This window comes from Polistes canadensis, unplaced genomic scaffold (assembly GCF_001313835.1).
Source record: "Polistes canadensis isolate GaletaPanama2010 unplaced genomic scaffold, ASM131383v1 scaffold_33, whole genome shotgun sequence".
In the NCBI taxonomy this organism is placed as follows: Eukaryota; Metazoa; Arthropoda; class Insecta; order Hymenoptera; family Vespidae; genus Polistes; species Polistes canadensis.
Genome location: NW_014569580.1, coordinates 838,747 through 859,614, shown reverse-complemented (window position 1 = coordinate 859,614; position 20,868 = coordinate 838,747). Strand labels below are relative to the sequence as shown.

The following is a 20,868-nucleotide window of genomic DNA, read 5'->3' as shown; positions in this document are numbered from 1 at the left end:
ATACCACCATCCTTCTTTCTTTCCTTGTAACTCATTTTAAACATCTTTCTTCATTTCTTTCTTAGTCTTTTTTGTTCCTTCTATCGCTTTTAGTTAAAGTTTTCAGACTCGTAAATTAAATTGACCGATACTTTGTAGCCGGTTTAAATTTCAACTTTTGTTTACTACTCCCACCATTTGGTATTGATCCTCCTCCCCTCACCCCCCCTTCCCCCTACTTTCTTACAGCTTTGTTCGTTCTTATCCAAGAAAGCAGTTTCTACGAATGACGGATAATTTCTTTTTTCCCCATCGTAGAAAATTCGACCTTTTCGTTCTCGAAGGAAGGAAGGAAGGAGGGAAAGAGGGAGGATACCTCCTCCGAGACTTCGAGTTAGTTTCCTCCGTCTTTCGTTTTATTAACCTTCGCTCGATTAGTCGATGTCCTAGTATTTTCGTGTGGCCTGCCGTCCTATCCGGTCTTCCGGGAGTACCGTCCGACGATCTACGTCCTATTTACGTCGAGTAATCGCGACTGAGCAACGACTTCGATTAGACTAAGTGACAAGATGAGATTAAAGTTTCCGTCCCTTTTTTTCTTTGTGAGAGTATTCTTTGAAACGTTCAAGCTTTCATGTAAATATTACCTATCATTTTCTATAGACGTTATTTAACACAGATACATATATAGTTATAGTTATATTTAATTCAGGTACGATCGTGATTTTACTAATGAAATAAAATTAATTAAGTTTGAAGTAAAAGTGCAACCCCCGCTAGAGTCCATTTAGCAGGTTTGTCCTTGGTTTTCAAATTGAAAGTCCAAACGTAAGTGGGGCCGCGTGTACGTGTTTTGTAAACCGGACACTCGTACATGTTTCTCAAATCTTGTTTGTCCTGCGTAATCGCTCGTACATTTATAACCGGCATTAGAGGAAACAATTCCTTCGGTTTGGAATCGATTATGATACCAGTCTGGACGTCCCACCTAGCACCTTCCATAAAAATTCCATGAACGTAGGCGCCGTCTCTCGGCGCCGACGTAAATTCCTCTTTGTTCTTTTTCGTCACGTCGCAGTGAAGGCACATTTTGTCTAACGGTAATTCTTGCCTCCTAGCCGTAGACTGCATGATCGCTGTCAATAACGATTGTGGATTGAAGAAACCAGCGAGCCAGACCGAGGCTGGTAACTGAACAAAAGGAATCACGAGATTGTGTTGTTAAATTGAATAACATTCAAAGGAAGGAAATGTACGTTAGGATTTTATCTTACAACAAAGTCGGTAGACCAGCTTTCCAATTCTCTAAGTCTCAATAATAAGTCGACGAACCAGCTCGTAAGACCCAACAAAGAGGGATACGCTCTCATCGCCCAAACGGGAGGAACTTGATCGAGAAACAAAGCGTTCTCCAGATCCTCCATGTCCGATGTGATCGTCAGTTCACCCTTCAATCCTAAATCCAGCTCACGTAGGGACCGTTTGATCTCGCTCGTCAAATAATTCATCCTCTCGCATTCTTGAAAGGCTACGATTACATAAGGTGTACGTTCCTCGACCTTACCCATTATCTCAGACATCTTGAACTCATCTGGTAATTTCTCTATTATTTCGTCCAACATTTGTTTGACCTGTGTTAAAAAGGATCGTATGATTTTTAATTCGATTAATTAAAGTAAACAATTGTCATCATCGAGATACCTTATCTTCTCTGGTTACTGTCTGTCCTCCTGAACTACCTGCATCTCTCGGTTGCATTTCGAAAACGGTTTTAAATAAATTTTCGGCAGTCATTGTTAGAAAACCTATCTCAGCGTTTGGATGTAAACCGTACAAGTATGGAGATTCCGGAGGTATAACTTCGTCTATGTAAGTGTGATAACCAGCTAGATCTGTGTTGGGTGGTGCTGGAAAACCTTTAATAAAAATGTTAATTTCGTTATATTTTGAAAACAATAATAGATTTAAAAACATAATTAATTATACCTGGTGCTAATTGTAATTCTCCATTGACCAAATCTGGTTGCAAGAATTCTTCAAGGTAAGAAACGCAGAGTCTTCTATCCCAGTCGTCAGTTATATGTCCACCATACATGATTTCACCGAAGAGATACCTTTGAGTATTAAAAAACAAATCTCAATGAGTTTTCATCGAAGAAATTTTATTACGAATCGATTATCTCGATGAAATATCAACCTTAAATCTTCCCAAGGAACCTTCGGACTAGCTTCCAAGTAATTGTAGAGCACACTAACGCTAATGTTCAAGTCGCCGACGTTAAAAGGGTAAATCTTGTTCCATCCTTGAGGACCAAACTTTCGTCGTTCGGCTACAACAGCATGGAAGTAACAAAGAGAGAACAAAATAGCTTTGAATTCAGCTTCCTTAGAACACATTTCTAAGGTCTCTTGAGTAAAATTATCTAAGGCTTTGTGTAGGTTCGCCTGCATGCCAGTTGGCGGCTCGTTCGTGATTTTGATAGACGATTCTAGGATACCCTGAGGAATTATATGACCGGAAGGCGAGCCTGCCGGTTCGGCGCTCATAAAAACTCTGTAATCATCGTGGGACCCATCAGCGGCAGTTTCTAATTTTTTCTCTAATAAGGGTAACCATTTTTTCACGAGATGTATATTCTGTAATATCACCCAATGACCATTCTTAGCAGCTACATCCATGGCCTGTTCGGCTACGGTCTCTTGACCTTGACCGAGCGAAACGTTGTGGAAATTTTGATTGTCGCACGTGAACCGTAATCGTCGGCCAAGGTCTTCGACATCCTAAAATGCCAGAGGACGACAGAAGATAAATAATAATTTGGTAGACGTCAGCATATCGAGAAAGTTACTTTACCTTGAGAGGATTGACGCCGGGTGATAGGATAAAAAATATCGGAGTACTAGGACTAGCTTCTTCGAAAGATTTCGCAAATTCCACGGTTCTCCCTTCGGTGTATCTTGGACCGAGTTTCTCCTCGATAAAAGCGGTAATAGCGTAAGTCATTCGATCAGGCCGTAAAGCTCTCAGCATGCACAACCTTTGTATCGCTGTTTTATTTTTCCACTCTTGCGGAAATTTTTCACGTTCCGGGCACTCACACTCGACGAATTTCTTCCAACGCTTCGTCGAACCTTCTATGTCCCTGTCCAAGTTACTGTAAAAGGAATTGCATTATTTAAAAATCAATTGTTTTATTTCCTTATCTAGTACTTCTACTTCATTTCTCACCGAAACTCTTCTCTCGTGGCGAGACTCCTAATTCCACCCCAACTGGTATTCGTGAGAAAATCAACGGGAGATGTGACGTGAGGAGTTATGGGAAATCTCAAAAGAAAATCGAGTTCACCGGGTGTAACTTCGTCGCATGCCAAGAGAATTTGAAATGCCATTTGACAAGTAAAGATCAATTTGTCGCATTCGAAGAGACCCCTCGTGGTGTACATAAAAACCGAATAGGTTATACATTCTATGAGATTCTGTACTCTGTTATTAACGTTTGCCGCAGGCTCGGCTTTTGAAATAGCATTTTGAAATACTACGCTGAAGGCCTTTAACGAGAATTGGTAAATTGGATTTATAGTGTTCAAATCATTTAAAATGAAATACAGCAAGGAAGCACGGGCTGCGGCTGGTCGATAAAGTTCACGTGCAGCATCGATTTCTCGACTAGTTCCACGCGCTTCGGTTACCCTAGATTCGATTTCTGCAGCTGTTCTTTTCGTCGTTTCTAAATTTTCGACCAATGACGTGTCCTCAAGAACATTGCTACCAGCTGACGACAATCTACGATAATAAATTGCCATTAGAGTTAAATCGATCAATCAAAGATTATGTAAATTTTTAAATTTCATTATAAGCAACCTCGAAAGAAGAGAATCTTCCAAACTGTTCAATGTAATTTTAAAATCATTTTGCTGTCTCGTTAGTTCCGCTTTAAGTTCCTCCAGATCGGGTCTTTCAGCTTTCACGACCTCTGCCAGCAATTGATCTTCAAGCCCATCCCTCGTCACGGTGAAGTTGATCAATGTCGTTTGAGCTTGCATCTCAGGTTTATAATGAGGATTCGCCAATTTCGTATGAAGTATAAGCCGGAAATTAGAATTATATTCTACTTCTTTGTCGCCTATCTTTATGGCCTTGCCTTTTTTAATCAAATTGCGTCCCAGCAATGTATCCAAAACGGGATCAACGCTTTCACCGATGTTTTCGAGAAGTACCGTTGATCCAGCTGCCAAGGAATGCTCGATAACTTCGAGATAACCACGTTGACCTAATCTAATGACTCGTAACTCGTTGCCATATTTTTCTTTGATCCATTTAATACCTTGAAGCTGCGATATAATGAACAAGTAGTATATTAATTATTACTCGTTAGTTCGATAGATAATTATTGGATTACCTGTGGATCTATCATTAGTGGCCAACGATCCGAACTAATTAGAATGGTAGCATTTTCTGTTGACATTCTGTCGTTTGGTAAACCCTCATTATTCCACTTGGCGATTTGCGTGTCATCTGTCAATAATGATAGAGGATCCAGTCCTTCAGTAATTGGTACGGAAGGTTCAACGTTTCGTAAAAATGGTAACCACTGCTTATTCAACAAATCTTGACGGAATTGTTTTGTAAAACAACCAACGTATGATATAAATGCTGTTACCAGAAGAACATCACCCGGTAAAGTGGATGCTTGTTGCATGAAACTATAATATTTATCAACGTTTACAATTATCCATTTAATATTCTTTACGTTATATGTTTAGTTGTTTGTTTTTTACCTTGCTACAGACTCAGCCCAACGAACATTCTCGGATGCCAGCCCACCGACCAGTCTATTAGCAAGTGCGATCGTTGCGTTAGTCGCATCTGCTTCCTGTTGACACTTTAGTTTTTCAGCCGTCGCTTGTTCAAAGTCTGCGGTTAACTTGGCCAACTGTTCTTCCAAAGACTATTAAGAGACAAACAATAATAAGATCTTAGAAAATTTATGAACACGTTGTCTAACGAACAGAAGAACACTTACAGCAACTTTTAGTTTAATGATAGCTGATTTTTCTTGCGCTGCAGCCAATTCGGCGTTCGCCTGAGCGAGTGCTTGTCTCTTTGGTTCAACATCGCAAAAAACTTCATAAAATTTGATGATATTGATCACCCAAGCGCACAAACCTGCGGCAGCAGCGGATTTCGATCTCACGAATTCCGGTTCGAATTCCGAATCTTTCAGATAAGGTTGTATCGCTTTAATAACTTCTGGATGGATATTTTCTTTGTCGTAATTGATTAAAGCATCCAAAAATGTGTCAACTTTTGCCATAACGATCTAGAAAAAAAAATTTAGTTGACCAATAAATGTTGAATTAATTTTCTAATAAAATACCTTAGCCGCTTTCCAGCTTCTATCTTTGGGAACTTTTCCATTAGGTGCAAGTAAAACCATAACAGCTGCCGTCACGTTTGTCACGGCACCAGGTGGCGAACCAAATGACTTCAATTCGGTTAGATTCGCTTTATTTAATGTATTCAAAGCTTCCTGGGCTGCCAATAAAGCTGGTTCGGCTTTCATTAAATCCGCCTCGCAATCCTTTTGCTTCTTCGCTACTTCCTCAGCTATTACAGCTACTTTGAATTCTTCCTCGTCGGCTGTTAAATTTATTGACATTTTTTATGTGTCTCCTTATTTTAATGTTAGTTAAAATAATTACCTAACGCCTTCTCTTTTTGAACCTTTTCCGTTTCAACGCCCACGATGGTAATCAGAGCATCGGCAGCTTCGTTCTTCTGTTGCAATTCGACTTCTTGTTCTGCCAACTTTTCTTTCAAACCATCCACTTGAACTGCGGTAGATCTGAGCTTATCCAGACCATTTTCTAATCTTGTTACACGCGCACGAAGCTCACTAGATTTGGTTTTCAACAATCTCGTGTAGAGACTGATCTGTTCTAAAAAGGATTTAGGTGTCGTGTAATTGTATCGACGCTCGCTAGTTAAATACTGTCGACTTGCTGTGTTAACGCTCGTATGAGCATGAGCCATAAATTTGGCAACCGATTCCCTAAATAAAATGGAATCTCCCATGTACAAATGTAAAATTATATTACAACTTTCTCATTTATAAATAAAAAGAACAACAATAAAATGATTAACCTGTAACTTTCTGGAAGTTCATTAAGTTCTTGCAAAAATCTCTTTGACACTGACATTAAAGCTTCCTGAGGCCATTCATGAAACCAATTAATAGCCGTACTATTAACTATAGCCGGAAACTTTCGTGATCTGACTCTAAGCGTGGATCCAACCGGTGAGAAACATAAAACTATTCTCAATTGACGTCTCACGCGATCGATAAAAAATTTCCAACAATTTTCACGAGTGTCCAGCATACCGGCCCCCTTGACTTCATTCCTAACTCCTATAATAGTTCAATCAAATCCAATATTCTGTTTATAAATAATATCAATGAATAATATTGTAACTTTTGTATCAATCGAAAATATACCTGCTATAATATTTTCTATCTCGTCTTCGGCGAAAAGATCGGGAACCTCGCCGGATGCTAGCATGTCGTTAATTAACACAAGAAATTGTTCGTTTGGTACTTGAGCATCGGTCATGAGAAAGACAATACCAAGATTCTTTAATCCTGATTTTAGATATAGCGACGCTAGTTCCAACTTAAGATCAACGATGCCGTAACCCTTCTTCAATTGAATCTGGAAAACTTCCAGGGAACTTATGAAGGCAGCCAAACGGGAAAGGCTCTGCTTGCCAGAACCACCGACGCCAACCAGCAATGCGCTTCCTCTTGGCGATTCCAATATCCTATTTATGCGGCAGACATTCATCATGGCGTCCTCAAATAGCACTAAATTCATAGCAGCTACAAGATCGTTATAACTGATCATAGCTTCGGATAATAATCGATGTAATGTACTCCAATCTTTTATTGGCATGTATTTAGGTTCACCAACTCCTCCTAAAAAAATAATTGTTCATATAAAAATCATGATTATTCGAATTATTTAATAGAAAAGTACCTGCGAAATGACAATAAATATTTGGTTTCTCCAGAATCGAACCCTCGTCGACTTCCTCAACGTTCTTTTTCAAGATATCCAATTGCAATTTGGAAAAAGTTTCAATGTCCTTTTCTTCGATCAATTTGTCTCCGTAAACTCGGTGAGTCTCGTGCATCCAAAGTCTTATTAAATCGATCGGCGATTGCAAGCACTCGTTGCCGCTGAACAACAAGCCTTGGAAGCAGTTGGAAAGATCTCGGAGATTGAAAATATAATGAAACTTGACGGCTGTCGGTAGGAACATCTGTGCACAACGATGATGCAGTTGAATTGAGGCTTGAACGATATTGGGACAGAGTTCGGTGACGCACAGTGGAAATCTAAAAATAATAACGGGTAAGAACAATTCGCAAAACGTTTAAATCAAATTTAATATGAAAAATATTTCTTCATCAATCACCTGTGTTCAACGTTAGCAAGATGTTGTGACAATATCGAGGAATAGATCGTTGTCAGAGATTCGGTGTTAGGAAAACTAACAGCAAACACAACAAAGTGCCTTTGCAATCTCGGATTGATCGTGAAAGATCCTGCCGTGGGATTCATGCAACTCACGTACTGACAATTATGTATATCTTTCAGTGTTAGTTTCGTTCTGTCATACCAATGACCATAATCCAAATGCTGACGAATTAAAGTGTGAGGTTGAACGGTACCGTAACTATCAACTTCCGGCATATTCATGTCATCAATGAAATATACCAAACTTTTATTTCCCGGTGGCCCATAATTTCTACCAGCTTTCTTTTCCAACGATTTTTCCAAAATTTTTTGCAACATTTCCGAGGTCGTGTAAAAATTAAACGGCACGTTCGCGATAGCATAATTTTCCGATAATTGTAATAGCTTTTCGTTAACCAAAATGGTTTTTCCACAACCCGCTGAACCAACTAACATCACGGGATGTTTCTCGGGCATCAATAAATCCAAAAAATATTTTATTCTAATACATTCAGAAGTGTAGACCAAAACGGCTTGTAAAGGTATCTCTGGGTCAAGCTCGAACTTTGGTAAACGTTCAGTCCACGGAACAAAATCTTTTGTCTCCGTATCAATGTAGTAATCGAAGACAGTGCCTTCCGATGGAAATTTAATCTGATCGAACTCGTTCGCCCACCATTTGGTAAACTCTATACGATAATCTACAGTCTGATCTTGAAACATGGCTGAACCAAATGCCCAAACGGCCGCGAACACGAAATAAAGTTCGTAATGATCTTTATGAAAATCATTTGCCGTTAATTCTGGTTTCAGAAGACAATTCAACAAATAGCATAACATTTCTACGTGTGCCATATCGGCGATAGGTGTGATCTTTTTAAATCTGCTCCTTAAAGTTTCCAAACACGTAGGAATGTATTTGTCAAATAGCATTACCAAACAGGATTTTTCAACGGGATTGCTCCTTTTCTCGACCCAACTAGTGACATATGGATTCCATCCTAAATCTTGTGGATTAATATACAAAATTCCAGCTCGCGATACAGTAGCAGGTGTAGCTGTTCTAAGATTTGAAATTTCAAATAACAGTCTCATAGCTGGGGTCAAAGCTATCCTCTCGTTGCTTGCCAAAGTAAGTACTTTGTTATCGTCCATGACAGTGTTTAAAGATTCGATCCACATTGGATCAATGTCACCGTCCAACAAAATCCACTTAGGATTATCCCCTCCTAAATTAGCTTGTTCTCGCATGATCACTGAAAACAGACCGTCTTTCCATTCGCGTGTAGCCGGATTGATGATACCAAATAATTCGTCATTGGTTACAGCTTTTGGATTCAAGTCGTTATAAATAGGCTTCCTCTTGATGTTCTGATACGTTCTAAACAATGTCTTCCATACTTGAGTCTTTCCAGATCCAGCAGAACCTACTATGAATACGGAATGTCTTACTTCGAGTAATTCCTCCAATTGTACAACTTTAAGAATGAAACCATCTTCCGGTTGCAATGAAAGATCGGTAGCTGCTTGTTTAACCATTTTCTCAAACTCTACGTCCCGTTTTCTGGGTACATCCAAGGCCGGAAAAAGATCCGCTATCAATCCCATGAAGACGGGTAAATCATCCGAGACTACTTTAGGAATATTAAAATCTCTCAGGGCTCTCATAAGAACTTCTTCTTCGGGTCTACCAGGATCACCTCTTTTCAAACTTCCTGCCACTACGAGAACGGATTTAATCGCCCTGAGTCCCCAATCGTAATGATCTTGTTTCGATAATAATTCTTTGCACAACGTGTAAAGGGTGATAAATTTTCTTGCGAGTACTCTCGCTTCCTGAAATCCCTCAGCTACCAACATAATCTCGCAAATCAATTCGAAATCAGGCACGACCATTGCGCAAGGTCGAAAAAGGGCCTTCAAATTTTCCGGTAATTCCGTACGACCAGCGTAACCAGGATTCATGGTTATGAATATTCCCACGGTAGGTTCCAATCCAATAATCTCACCCATGAAATTGAATTTTTCCTTTTTATCCCTGATGGCGTCTTGAATCGATTTAACTTGGACGGCAACGACTGACAATACCTCGACTGTGATTCGATTGAATTCGTCGAAACATCCCCAGGCACCCGTTTGCGCCAATCCCTTGTATATGTTTCCGCAGGATTTGTAATCCATTTGTTCGGAACAATTGAAGACGTAGACCATAATTCCAAGAGCTCTACCGAGATCCTTAGTTGTCTCTGTTTTACCTGTTCCAGCTGGACCAGCTGGTCCACCACCCATGATCAAATGTAACGATTGCGTTAAAGTTATGTAACATCTGTCTGTCAGTGGTGTGATGACTAACCTAAATGACAGATCAAAATTAAAAATAATTACGTAAGAGTCGAAGTTAATTGAAAAATTAATCTTCTCTTCTCTTCTCATCCTCTTTCTTATCTTATCTTATATCTTACCTAGGAGTATTTCCCAAATACTCGTGAGAATACTTAAATTGAGCGTCGCAAATATTGGCAAAGCAATCCTTTTCCTTCTCATCCCAACGATGTCGTAATTGACTTTGCCATTGAAAGGCTTGAGCTGTTTCTATCTTTGACTGAACTAACTTCGTTACGACATCCCTCGAGTGTACATCTATCGTACAGATCGTCATCACTTTTTGTCTCTCTTGTTTAGTAAGTTCGCCGATTAATAACGTTATCAGAGTACTTAATTGAGATATTTGTTTCTTCAAGTAATCTTTTATTGCGCTATCGTAGCCTTCCTCCAATCGAGCGAACGCTAAATTAACTTCGGTTGTCCACCAGATCTGCGTACCACATAGAGAAACTTGAGCTGGGTAATCGAAAAGCCATTGCTCTCGTGGTTTTTCCTCGTAAGCGATAACGGCTTCGCTGAAATAATGCCGAATGGAAACTCTCATGGAACGTTGAAGTCGATTCAACCAAGCCTCGACCGGTCCATCGCAAATCATTTCGCAATTACAAAATTCCACGTACTCTCCATCCTTAGCGAACATTCCTAAAAAAAAGGAAACAGCGATATGTTAATTAATCTTCCTACCTTCATTTATTTTACATTTAATTGATAATCGTGTTCTCTAATTAATGTTAACCTGATACGCGCTTAATCGTTTCCTCGTTCGAATCGTCAAATTTTAATCGAGCCATTGAATCGAACAATTTCGTCAAATGTTTCGCTACTATTTCCGGCTGATTTCCGTTAGACAGAATGTCTAATAAATCGCTCGAAGATACGAAGTAAAATCGAGGAAAGGCCAAACGTTTCGTTTCCAAATATTCGGCCAATGCTTTCTCGCACAGGACAAGCTCCTTTTGAAGTATATCCAATGCAGCTACCAAACCTTCTTTATTCGTTGCCTCAATAACATTCGGTGTCTTTGCCATTTCCGTTGTCATCTCTTTAAATTCCTTATCTATTTTATTAAATCTATCAGCGTCAACGGGTAATTGACGACGAATATCTTCGGATGACATGAAGATACTTTCCAAATGCATCCACGTTCGTTGTACTTCGAACCAAACCGTGGTAACTTGATCAGCAACGCTTAACTTTTTTTGCCAAGCAGAAACTTCTTCCAAGAAGTGTGCTATGAACTTGGACGTGATTAAATTTTGCAATTGAACCTGTAATCAATTTTATCGTGGAAATCGATCGAATCACTTCAAGCTGATATATTTTTAGATAATAGTTTGTGATCAGGCGCGGGTACCTGATTTTCTTCCAAAGTTTCGATTAATTCTTCACTCGCTCTGATCAAAGTCGCACCCGTTCTAACGTGAATCTCTTTTTCGAATTCCATTTTCGACCAAGTTACGTTCAATTCTTTCATATATCTCTCCATCGACATTTCTTTAACCGCTTTATCCACGATGTTCTTCACTTCTTCCTCGCACTCGTGAAGATTCAATTCGAGCAAATCGGCCAACTTTGTCAATTCGTCCATTACAAAACGCACCTACACAATGGAATCTTGTCTAACGTATTGTTCATCATTCGGAATATATTCTATCTTTTATATTTCCAATTTAGGAACGAAAGGATCAAGGCTGATCGAGTGCGTATTCGTTTTCATGAACGATGTATTGCACAATGAATTTATTTAATAAGTGTACAATATGATATTTTACAATGATCATTATGATTATGATATTAAATGAATATTGGGAGAGAGATGCAGTATATTATAGAAATATATTTATCCAAAATGAATTGAAACCATGTTAAAATGTCTAAATAATTTAATTTAAACAAAATGAACAATGCTTCTGATGTTATGATATCAAAGCAGGAATCGAGAAAAAAAAAGGTTCGATACAATAATTAAAAAAAATATATTATGCGGTGCACTTTATATACAGTGAACTTACGGTCATCTCTGGAGTCATGTAGCCCAATTTCTGCAACATCGACAGCGTATATATACAGCAGTGCAACTATTTCTAATATACATTAAGGCAACATTCGCGATTTAAAGTTAGCCGATATTAGTATTAAAAAAAAATAAATATCATAAATTTCATAAAACGATTTCTTAATCGTACTTATCCCAATAATGAAAATTTCATCAAATACGTAACAGCGATACCTTCGTACTGTTCATCAATTGACGCCAATGTCTTTCTCGAATCGCTGGATTTTGAAGTTCACCGACTGCACGCAACGATGTTAACATATTTTTCACAGTAGCTTCGAGCGATATGTAAATATCCCATTGACGCATTTCTTTGTCTAAAGCTAATCAAGTAAACAAATATAATAATTAATTTTAGTTTAATTATTAATTCAAAAAACAATACACGAATTGTGGATCGTTTTATGTATTAACAGACCAACTAACACGATTAGTTCATTTATCATTAAGATAGTAAAAAAAAACGCTTGGTCTTTTAATAAATTATAAATTTTGTATGATTAATCGTTTACAAAGTAATACACGTGCTTTTACAATCGATGACAGCAATAACTAAATTTTATTAAAATCGGTGCATAATTCCGTTTATGCAACTCACAGTTCAATTTTAAGTATTAATTGGAACTAACTTCGTATTTCTTTGGCAAACTTTTTACACTCGATATCCATATTCTCAACATCGATTTTTCTCCAAGGTGTAGTCTTCCATCCGTCTATACTGCTCACTACGATGTTCACGTAATCCCACAATTGTTTAAGCATCTTTAATTCCTTTCTACATTGCTTCAATTGCTTGAATTCTGGTACAATCACTTCGAACAACGAGGCCGATTCCTGTATGTCTCTCATTTGACATTCCAACATGTGAATTTCTTGATGGGCTTCGTCCAACAATTCGTAAGGTTGTTGACAGTCAAATTTGAAGAAATCATTACGCCTAAATGCTTCGCGATAAAGCATGATCGTCGTATCGAATGCAGAAATTCTACTACGAATTCTGGAGACCTCGCCTAGGATACGTGATATTTCGTTTGAATGATTTTTGTAATACGAAAAATAAAGACCTAAGAAGAGAGAGAGAGAGAGAGAGAGAGAGAGAGAAAGTTAGCAAAAGTTTTACTAACCCGCTTGTAAGGGAGCAACCTGTTGTTTCACCATGAGGGCCAATTTTTTCGTATTGGCCCATTGTTCTGGAAGTTCTTTAAGTAATACGTTCACTTCTTCGGGAATATCTTGATCGTAAAACTTGAGTAATTCTACGGTCTCTTCCAAGGGTTTGAACATCTCGTCCGTGGTAGGTTGTCTCTCTTTAACTTGCATCAAATACCCCATAATACTAACGAGTCCCAGATAATCTCCTGGTTGTACTTGTTGCAACAAACCTTCGTCCGCCCGTCTAAATCGATATTTAAGTACTTACAATTGGGCTCGTATTTTATTAATAAAGGAGAAAACATCCTATTGATTTTTTTCTATAACCTTATAAAAGCTCCGAGATCCGATAGACTGCTAGTAACGTGATTAACCATGTGTGCTTTAAACATATTCGACCATTTACAAACAGTATTCAGGACCGACTGTCTGAAGGGTCGAATGTCTACTCTGAACCAACCGCAAAACACTCTCGAAAGATCCATCTCCTCGATCTCGAGATAAAGACCCTCGTAGAGATCGATTTGTTCGCGAAATTGCTCCTTCTTCGGCGCGGACCGCACTGGACCCTTGGGATCCTGTGCCGTTACCATCTCCATTTCCTCCATCGTTAACTGTCGACTGTATTCGAGAAATTGTTGCATTACCACATCCCTATCTTCGAGCCAAAGAAAAGCGTATCCTAATTTCAAACGATTAACGGATAACAGATTTAATTAAACAGAGTTAATTTATTATTTCATTAACAATATGTTCTAATCGTGTATACCTTCGAAATTGCCACAAAAATCGATAGCCTCATCTATCGCGTTAGCTAAACTTTCTAATATTTCATTTTTCATGCCCTTGATATCAGGATCGTTTTCCAATTCCTCGACATAGTCAATATAATCAGACCTCAATCGTGAAATAAGAGTAGCCATACCAATGGTATCGTTCAATAATCCTGCAATAAGTTGCTCGAGACCATCGGGATCGTCAGGTTCCAAGGATGGTGCATAATAAAGATCGGGTTCTCTCAATTCTAATTTGGCTTCTAAAAGTGGCTCGTTTTGAACACTCGAATCCATGTTGTCTGCCAAATAACCAAGCGTACATCCAACAGCTTTGCGAAGTGACTCGATCACTATATCGTCCACGTATTTGACATAATCTTTCCAAACTTCTTTTTTATCATCATCATCATCATCGATTTGAAATAAATGTTTATTTTCCTCCAACAATGAGTGTATTTGTTCGGCTATTTTTGTCACCTCAGCGTAACGTTTCGATACTCTTTCTTGTCGTTCCTCTAAACAAAGCAACGCATCCTTACGACAATCCTTTCTACCGAAAAGTGGCATCTTCGTCAAAGGCTCCAAAATCAATTGAATCTTGTTCACGTTCGTTTGAGCAGCTCTCACGCGTTTCCAAAGCCCATTTACGAGTTCTTCCAATTTGACAATGTATTCCAAAAGTCCTTCCGATCGCCAACAGAGTTCGGACTCGCCTCGGTGTATCATCAAATCAATTTCCGCTAATTCGGATTTGATCAAATCGAGTTCGACGTTTTTCGTTGATCTTCGAGTGTCATTGTAAGAATCGATAGTCGCGTTAAGTAACATATGAAATTTTCTAAATGTCTCTGCTTTCTCCGACACCTGATTTATCAAATTTATTTTTTGAATTTCTGTTACATTTTTATTACAATTTATATATTTATATCTACAAAGATTATTGATTAAGATAAATAAAGTAATAACCTCTAGTGCTTCCTGAGGAATATCCGAACGTGACATGCGCTTCAAGTACTTGACTTCTTTCAAAATGGCTAATAGATCGGGATCGAAATTTAATTGTAAAATCGAGCGTCGATCTTTGATCATTAAATTACAATTCAAACCGGCGTCAACTGTTCTTGGAACAGCTTCCACCCACTCAACGAAAAGATTTTCTTCTTTTTTCGTAATAATATTAACGAGTCTTTCATAACGTTCGATTATGGCGATACCCTCTTCGGTATTAACGATGCTGAAAATATAATTATTATTATTATTATTATTATTATCGGTTCAATTTAACGATAAAAGGAGAGACTCTTTTACATACGGATTTGGCATGGCTTTGAAATTTTGAATTGGTCGTTCGATTCGTTTTCTAAGCATACTGGTAAAAGTTAAAGAAGCTGTCAGAGGTGGAAGATCAGCCAGAGCACCTTTTGTCCCACGATTGAACAAAGCTTCAACAACGGTCAACTCGATGTTAAGAAGCTCCAGAATCCTTGAATAACGATTGTTAAATTGCTTGCGTATCATTGGCCTATCCAACACCGATCCTGCGATATTGATCAACTGAAAAATTATTTTCAATCAATATTAATTGATAAATAATTTACTTATCTAATTATTGTGCCTAATAAAATATTAGTATACCTTGAACACACTCTCGAGATTACTGCAATCGTCAAATGACTGACATAATATTACGGCCAATTTACTATCCAAATCGGTAATGGATGAATTAAATTTGGCGCAGTCTAATGTAAATGTTTCATCGTCCGGATCGAGTACGTCATTTGTTTGTACCGTTAATGCAACAAAAAGGTGTTGAAATTCCTTGAAAATATCGATGATCCTTACGCTGAGGGATCTACCGAGAATACCACCGATTTCTATCTTCTCAAGTTTGGCAAATTCTAATACGGTATTGAATAGCCACTCGATATCAGCCAAACGTTTGAGGAACGCATCGAGACGCATAAAAATTACGCCGGAATTGAAAGACCACGGTGGTGAATCAGGTTTCATACCAGGCATGTTCCTTCTTGTCTCGAATTGACGTTTGAATTCTTCCAGAATGTCTGAAAATGTAAGATTTATGTTATAATATATCAGCTTTTGTATATTATATTCATACCTCGCGATATTTGCACGCGTTGAAGTGCTTCGTCCACGTCGCTTTGAAAAATTGACGTAGGATCGAGAAATCTTTGTGCAACTTGTATCAACAGATTGCATATTTGTCTTAACATGATTATCAGTTTGGAAGAACTCTGATAATATTGCGAATTAGCCCAAGCCAATCCTAGCGAATGTATCAAAATTCCCATCAATGGTTTAGTCTCGGAAAATTCGGTTTCTTCGAGAGCTTTAAACCACTTGTTCAATGGCATCAAATACAAGGATATATCTTTTGCTTCTTCCAAAGATGCCACTACATTTTCCGAGAGCGTACGAAAGCAAGGAAAATATGCGCTCTCGGTTTTCTCTAAAATCGTTGCCATTTTCTTTACTCTATCTTCCTGCAACTGATCGTAGATATATCTAGAAAGAAAAAAACAACAAATCAAAGAATATGATTTATCTCGATAATATCATTATTACTTTTTTTTGTTTGTCCTTTAATATAGTTAGTGATATATCACCTTAAATTCGCCAGTCTGACGGACCAATAATCAAGTTCAACGTTCGGCGTTGGTTGTTGACCGTTGTCAAAAGCGGCGCTCGATTCTTGAGTGACAACGTCATTCACCAAATAAGCCCACTTTATCACGACACCCTCGATGGCGCTCTTCAGATACAAATCGACCGCTTGCGGTCCTACCGTCGAGACCAATCTCTCAACCTCCGTCACCTTCTCCAAGCCGGCTGGCATCGGTAAAACTGTCCTCCCATTAACTTGACCTTTAACCTGATCGTCTCGAGGAAAACGGTCCTTTTAATCGTCCTTGATATTCGACCGATTAATCTTTTACTTAGAATTACAATTTCCCCCAACAACCCCTTCCCACCCCTACCCACCAACCCCCGAAAAAAATAAACAGAAAGTTCACCTGATACAAAGTACCTCTGAGCGAGTGCACGTGTTTCGAGATATCCTGAATCGTAACATCCGGTAATTCCTTATGATTGTTGGGATTACTCAGAAGAGGTGCGAAAACGTTATCAATCAATGTTGCCAATTGGTCGACCACGCGATGAGATAGATCACCGATTATTAACAACGACGAATAATCACCTTTCTCTTTTGGTAATGGCGCTTTGATTGTTTTTACAATATAAAGACCTGCGATTAAGAAGTTCATTCGATTTAACGAAAATTCATGATATCGTTTAACTTTGTGTAGTTTCTTGACTTTATCTACTCTTACCTTTCATTCTCTGACATGGTATCGGAAAAGAAGTTGATGCTACCAATTGAACGTTCGGTGTCAATACAACGAATAGTGTCATCGGTAATGGATTGTTCAGAAAATCTAATACAGCGTTCCTGTATTCTTCGGTCAATAATAATTTTCCCCATTTTTCCGGTTTCAATTTAAGTGACTTTTGTATAAATCCGCCTATATATTCTAGACGAAAATCCGTTGGTGCATCCGGTGCAGTCATGTCTTCTGTTAAAATGAACAAAGAGAAAGAAAGAAAAAAAAGAGAGAAAGAGAGACCTCTATTAATAATTAATGTTCTTAACTAGTTAGGATGAAATTTGTCTAAGTTCTAATAATATTACTTTAAAGCTTGGCAAGCAGGTCAGAAGACCAGGTACGGACTGAGCCTGGTACCGTTGCCACTACCATTGGCAATGATCGTGTCTCTGGAGAAGGGTCGCTTGCTTATTGGCAAACCTATTGTCACGGAACGCACGAAATGTCCTGAAACGCGGCTGACATAGCACGCGATCCGTCTTTTATCCATTACATATTTCTACTACTACTATTTGCAAAGAAACCTTTCCAGTTGCTACAGAACCATCAGATAAAGCAACATCTCCGGCAAATTTTCACCAAGATTTTGATCAATGGATTTTGAAGAAATTTGGGGAATTTAAAAGTAGTGAGTATATCTTACATAATTTATTAATTAATTATTCAAATATCGTATATAGATGATTATAGGGATATTATTTTTTTTATGGTATTTTTAAAAATTTTTTTTTCAATTCTTACACCAAAAAAATTACGAGTACGCGTAGGAAAAATTAACGTGCATAAATTCTTGGAATTAGTTTCTCCATTTAATCTAATCTATTAAACTAGTGACTTTTGTAATAAGAAAAAAACTTGGTCGAGCTTAAATATCGACTGGCCTACATAAATTCCCGGAAACAGTTTAGCTTTAAGAGATAGATAGGTCAATTCTTTTCGCGTTCTATTATACGGAAAGAAAATTGCAATCTATTGAAACGAAATAACTATTCGATATTTCTTGAATATAATCTAATGCAAAATTTTATTCCGTTCAAATGTTCCAACAATTTTGTTATTTTGTATAAAGTAAAATGCACCTTTTAGCCAAATCCTCCTTGCACAAATTATACTTTCTTTCCTTCTCTCTCTCTCTCTTTTCCAATTTCAAAAAATAAGTACGACGAACGGTGTTCATCAATTACAACACCCGCAATTACTTAGATTTATTTTCTTTAATTACAGAGCATTCGATTAATCACCGTGAAATGTCCTTTAGGATAAACAAAAAAAAAAGAAACATGTCGAGTTATCGTTCCGATCTTTCATTCTCCCATTCCTTCCTTTGCTTCTCCGGTCTTTCCATTTTCCTTCCATTTTTTACAAACAACAAAGGAAGCTCTCGGATTATCGGCGTTGCACACGCCAAAATAGATAATTCTACGTTCCATTCGATCCTAGATCCACTCCCCTCTCCCTTTTTTTCTCCTCCGGTGCAAAACGCTTTTCTTTTTTCCTTCTTCTTTTTTTTTTTTTTGTCGCGACGAAAACGCGACGTGAAAATTGATGACCGAGAATCCCGCGCGGAGCCGAAGGACCATTTTACTTTCGACTTTTCCTACCGAGTGAATAATGCGCTCTCCGTGCAACTTCAAAAGTGATTTCTTATTTAGGGAGCTTTTCAGCCCGATGTCATTTTTCACAGACGCCTTCGTCGATCCAACGTCGCGATACTACCCCCCGACGACGCCTTTAAAATGTCTTCTTCCTTCTCCCTCCTTTCTTTTTCTTTTTTTCTTTTTTTTTGGAAAGGAGAAAGAAAAAAATCCGCAATTTTTTTGTTTAGATGCGACCAAACAAAAATTCGGCGCAAAGAAAAACATTTATTTGGATAATGTGTTATATTAAATGTTTTGCTTAAAATATAAATGAACAAATTTATAACCAGAAATTTAATGTCAATCATTTCAATTATTATTAATTCGATTTAATTTTATATTTATGCAGAAAATAGATAGATGAACTGTTTGCCAATTTCATCTATCAGTGAGAAACTTTATTAAAATTCCTTTAGTATCCGCAATCATTCCTGCGTATAAAGTGTTGCTTAAATGCAGGGGGTGGGTGGGGTGATTAGAATGTTTTTTATATCCAAAGTTTCTCTATTATTTTTAAGATACTGTAACATCCAATAGATCGAACCACCGTCGAATGTTACGAACTCCTACACTCGCAAGTATTATTCCGACCTTCGTGTTTGATATTCAACTCGCGAATCATTCAACATTCCTTGCAAGCCCTCTCGTAAAATTCGTTCGGTCTCGTCCGATCGGAAAATCCTGATTGACAGAAATAAACCAAGAGCAAATAAGAACCGACGATATAGACGTTGGGTACAGTGTCTCGTAAACTCGACACTACCAACGAATGAGAATATTCTGGTGATCGAAAGATTAAAAAAAAAAAAGAAAGAAAAAGACACATCTGTCGAATCGAACGCACGGAAACTTTTCTAGAGTAGGCTTATAAAAAGAATAGAAAGAACAAAAAAAAAGGAAAAGGGAAAAGAAAATACTGTCACTTTGGGAGTACGCACTCGTCACGTACGCTTATGCGCGTTTCAGGCTGACGAGCGACATTATGATAATCCTCGGATGTAGTATTCTCGACGTTTCCCAGTTTCAAAAAAAAAAAAAAAGAAAAAGAAAAAAAGAAAAATAGGAAAAAATATCTCGGCAAAAGTTTTAAGAATTACGCTAAAGAATTCACGAATTTTGACTTACCATCCGAATCGTCCAGTTTTGATGTCCGTCCACTCGAAAGAACAAGTAGAAGTAGAAGAAGTAAAAGAAGAAAAAGAATGAAAATGCGAAGGGAAAAGAAAAGCAAAAAAGAATAGGAAAGAAAGGAAGAGACTGGGATCCGTCCGGGCATTTCGGAATCCGCAATTTCAGAGAATAAATTCGACGAAGCGTGAGATCGAATTGGCTCGTCGCCAGGTACGTTTCCTAACGAACATTTCCCTAATAAAATCAGAACCCTATTTCGTGAGCGACCTCGACACGCGCGGCAAACCTTCCTTACGATCTTCAGGATTAGGGCATCTGTCTAAAAAAAAAAAAGGAAGAAAGTAGTAGAAAAAATGGAAGAGAACGGGGAGAGGAAGAAAATAGTTAGAAAGAGAGAGAGAAAAAGAGAACATATGTTGTTCTCACTAACGTTTATAATTCAAGACACGCCTTTTGCGGCTAGCAGAGAAACGCATGAGAGAATTCGCGATACGTAGCACCACTACGTGTTACTAATTTAGGCAGCGCTAAGGGCGTCCTACTCCGCCAACAGAATTTATTATTTTAATTATGCTAGTATTTTCAGGGTAGGAAGGTGGTGGTACCTACCTAACGTTGGTATCGTCGTTACGTTCTGAGAATGAGAGAATCAGCCAGAATTCTGAGACAGAAACTAGGAGACATTACTAAATTGCGTGACGATACTTTGGTCCTCTCGATGCTATTAAACGTTACCTGCTGCTACGTTTCCCTGTGGTTTCCCATTTTATGACCTTAATTTTCTCTTACTTCGTGACAATCGAGTTTTACGATGATTGGTCTGTTTG

At 38.1% G+C, this 20,868-nt stretch overlaps 1 protein-coding gene across 1 annotated transcript; it reads right to left on the bottom strand.

The window, feature by feature from the left end:
• Nucleotides 1-726: 726 nt before the first annotated feature.
• On the bottom strand, nt 727-17,457 carry LOC106784279 (dynein beta chain, ciliary). Its single transcript, XM_014743636.1, has 32 exons — nt 17,220-17,457; nt 16,902-17,134; nt 16,494-16,759; nt 15,986-16,392; nt 15,502-15,929; nt 15,179-15,420; nt 14,833-15,100; nt 13,860-14,730; nt 13,418-13,772; nt 13,063-13,334; nt 12,568-12,948; nt 12,113-12,261; nt 11,237-11,482; nt 10,619-11,150; nt 9,960-10,524; nt 7,457-9,850; nt 7,015-7,376; nt 6,477-6,953; nt 6,125-6,389; nt 5,683-6,032; nt 5,358-5,620; nt 5,004-5,300; nt 4,759-4,928; nt 4,380-4,683; nt 3,842-4,311; nt 3,209-3,763; nt 2,834-3,134; nt 2,177-2,760; nt 1,966-2,093; nt 1,681-1,895; nt 1,254-1,610; nt 727-1,170 (listed from the first exon to the last, which is right to left on the bottom strand). The coding sequence occupies exons 1-32, from the start codon at nt 17,455-17,457 to the stop codon at nt 727-729; spliced, it is 13,389 nt and encodes a 4,462-aa protein (XP_014599122.1).
• Between the last annotated feature and the right edge of the window lie 3,411 nt (nt 17,458-20,868).

Bases quoted from the DNA above. Each gene is read 5' to 3' on its own strand.
- LOC106784279 (XM_014743636.1), bottom strand. From the start codon at position 17,457: ATGACTGCACCGGATGCACCAACGGATTTTCGTCTAGAATATATAGGC. The intron at 7,377-7,456 runs GTGATTGATGAA...TATTATTTTTAG, and splicing joins CTTGCTAACGTTGAACACAG to ATTTCCACTGTGCGTCACCG. The intron at 4,929-5,003 runs GTAAGTGTTCTT...GTCTCTTAATAG, and splicing joins TCATTAAACTAAAAGTTGCT to TCTTTGGAAGAACAGTTGGC.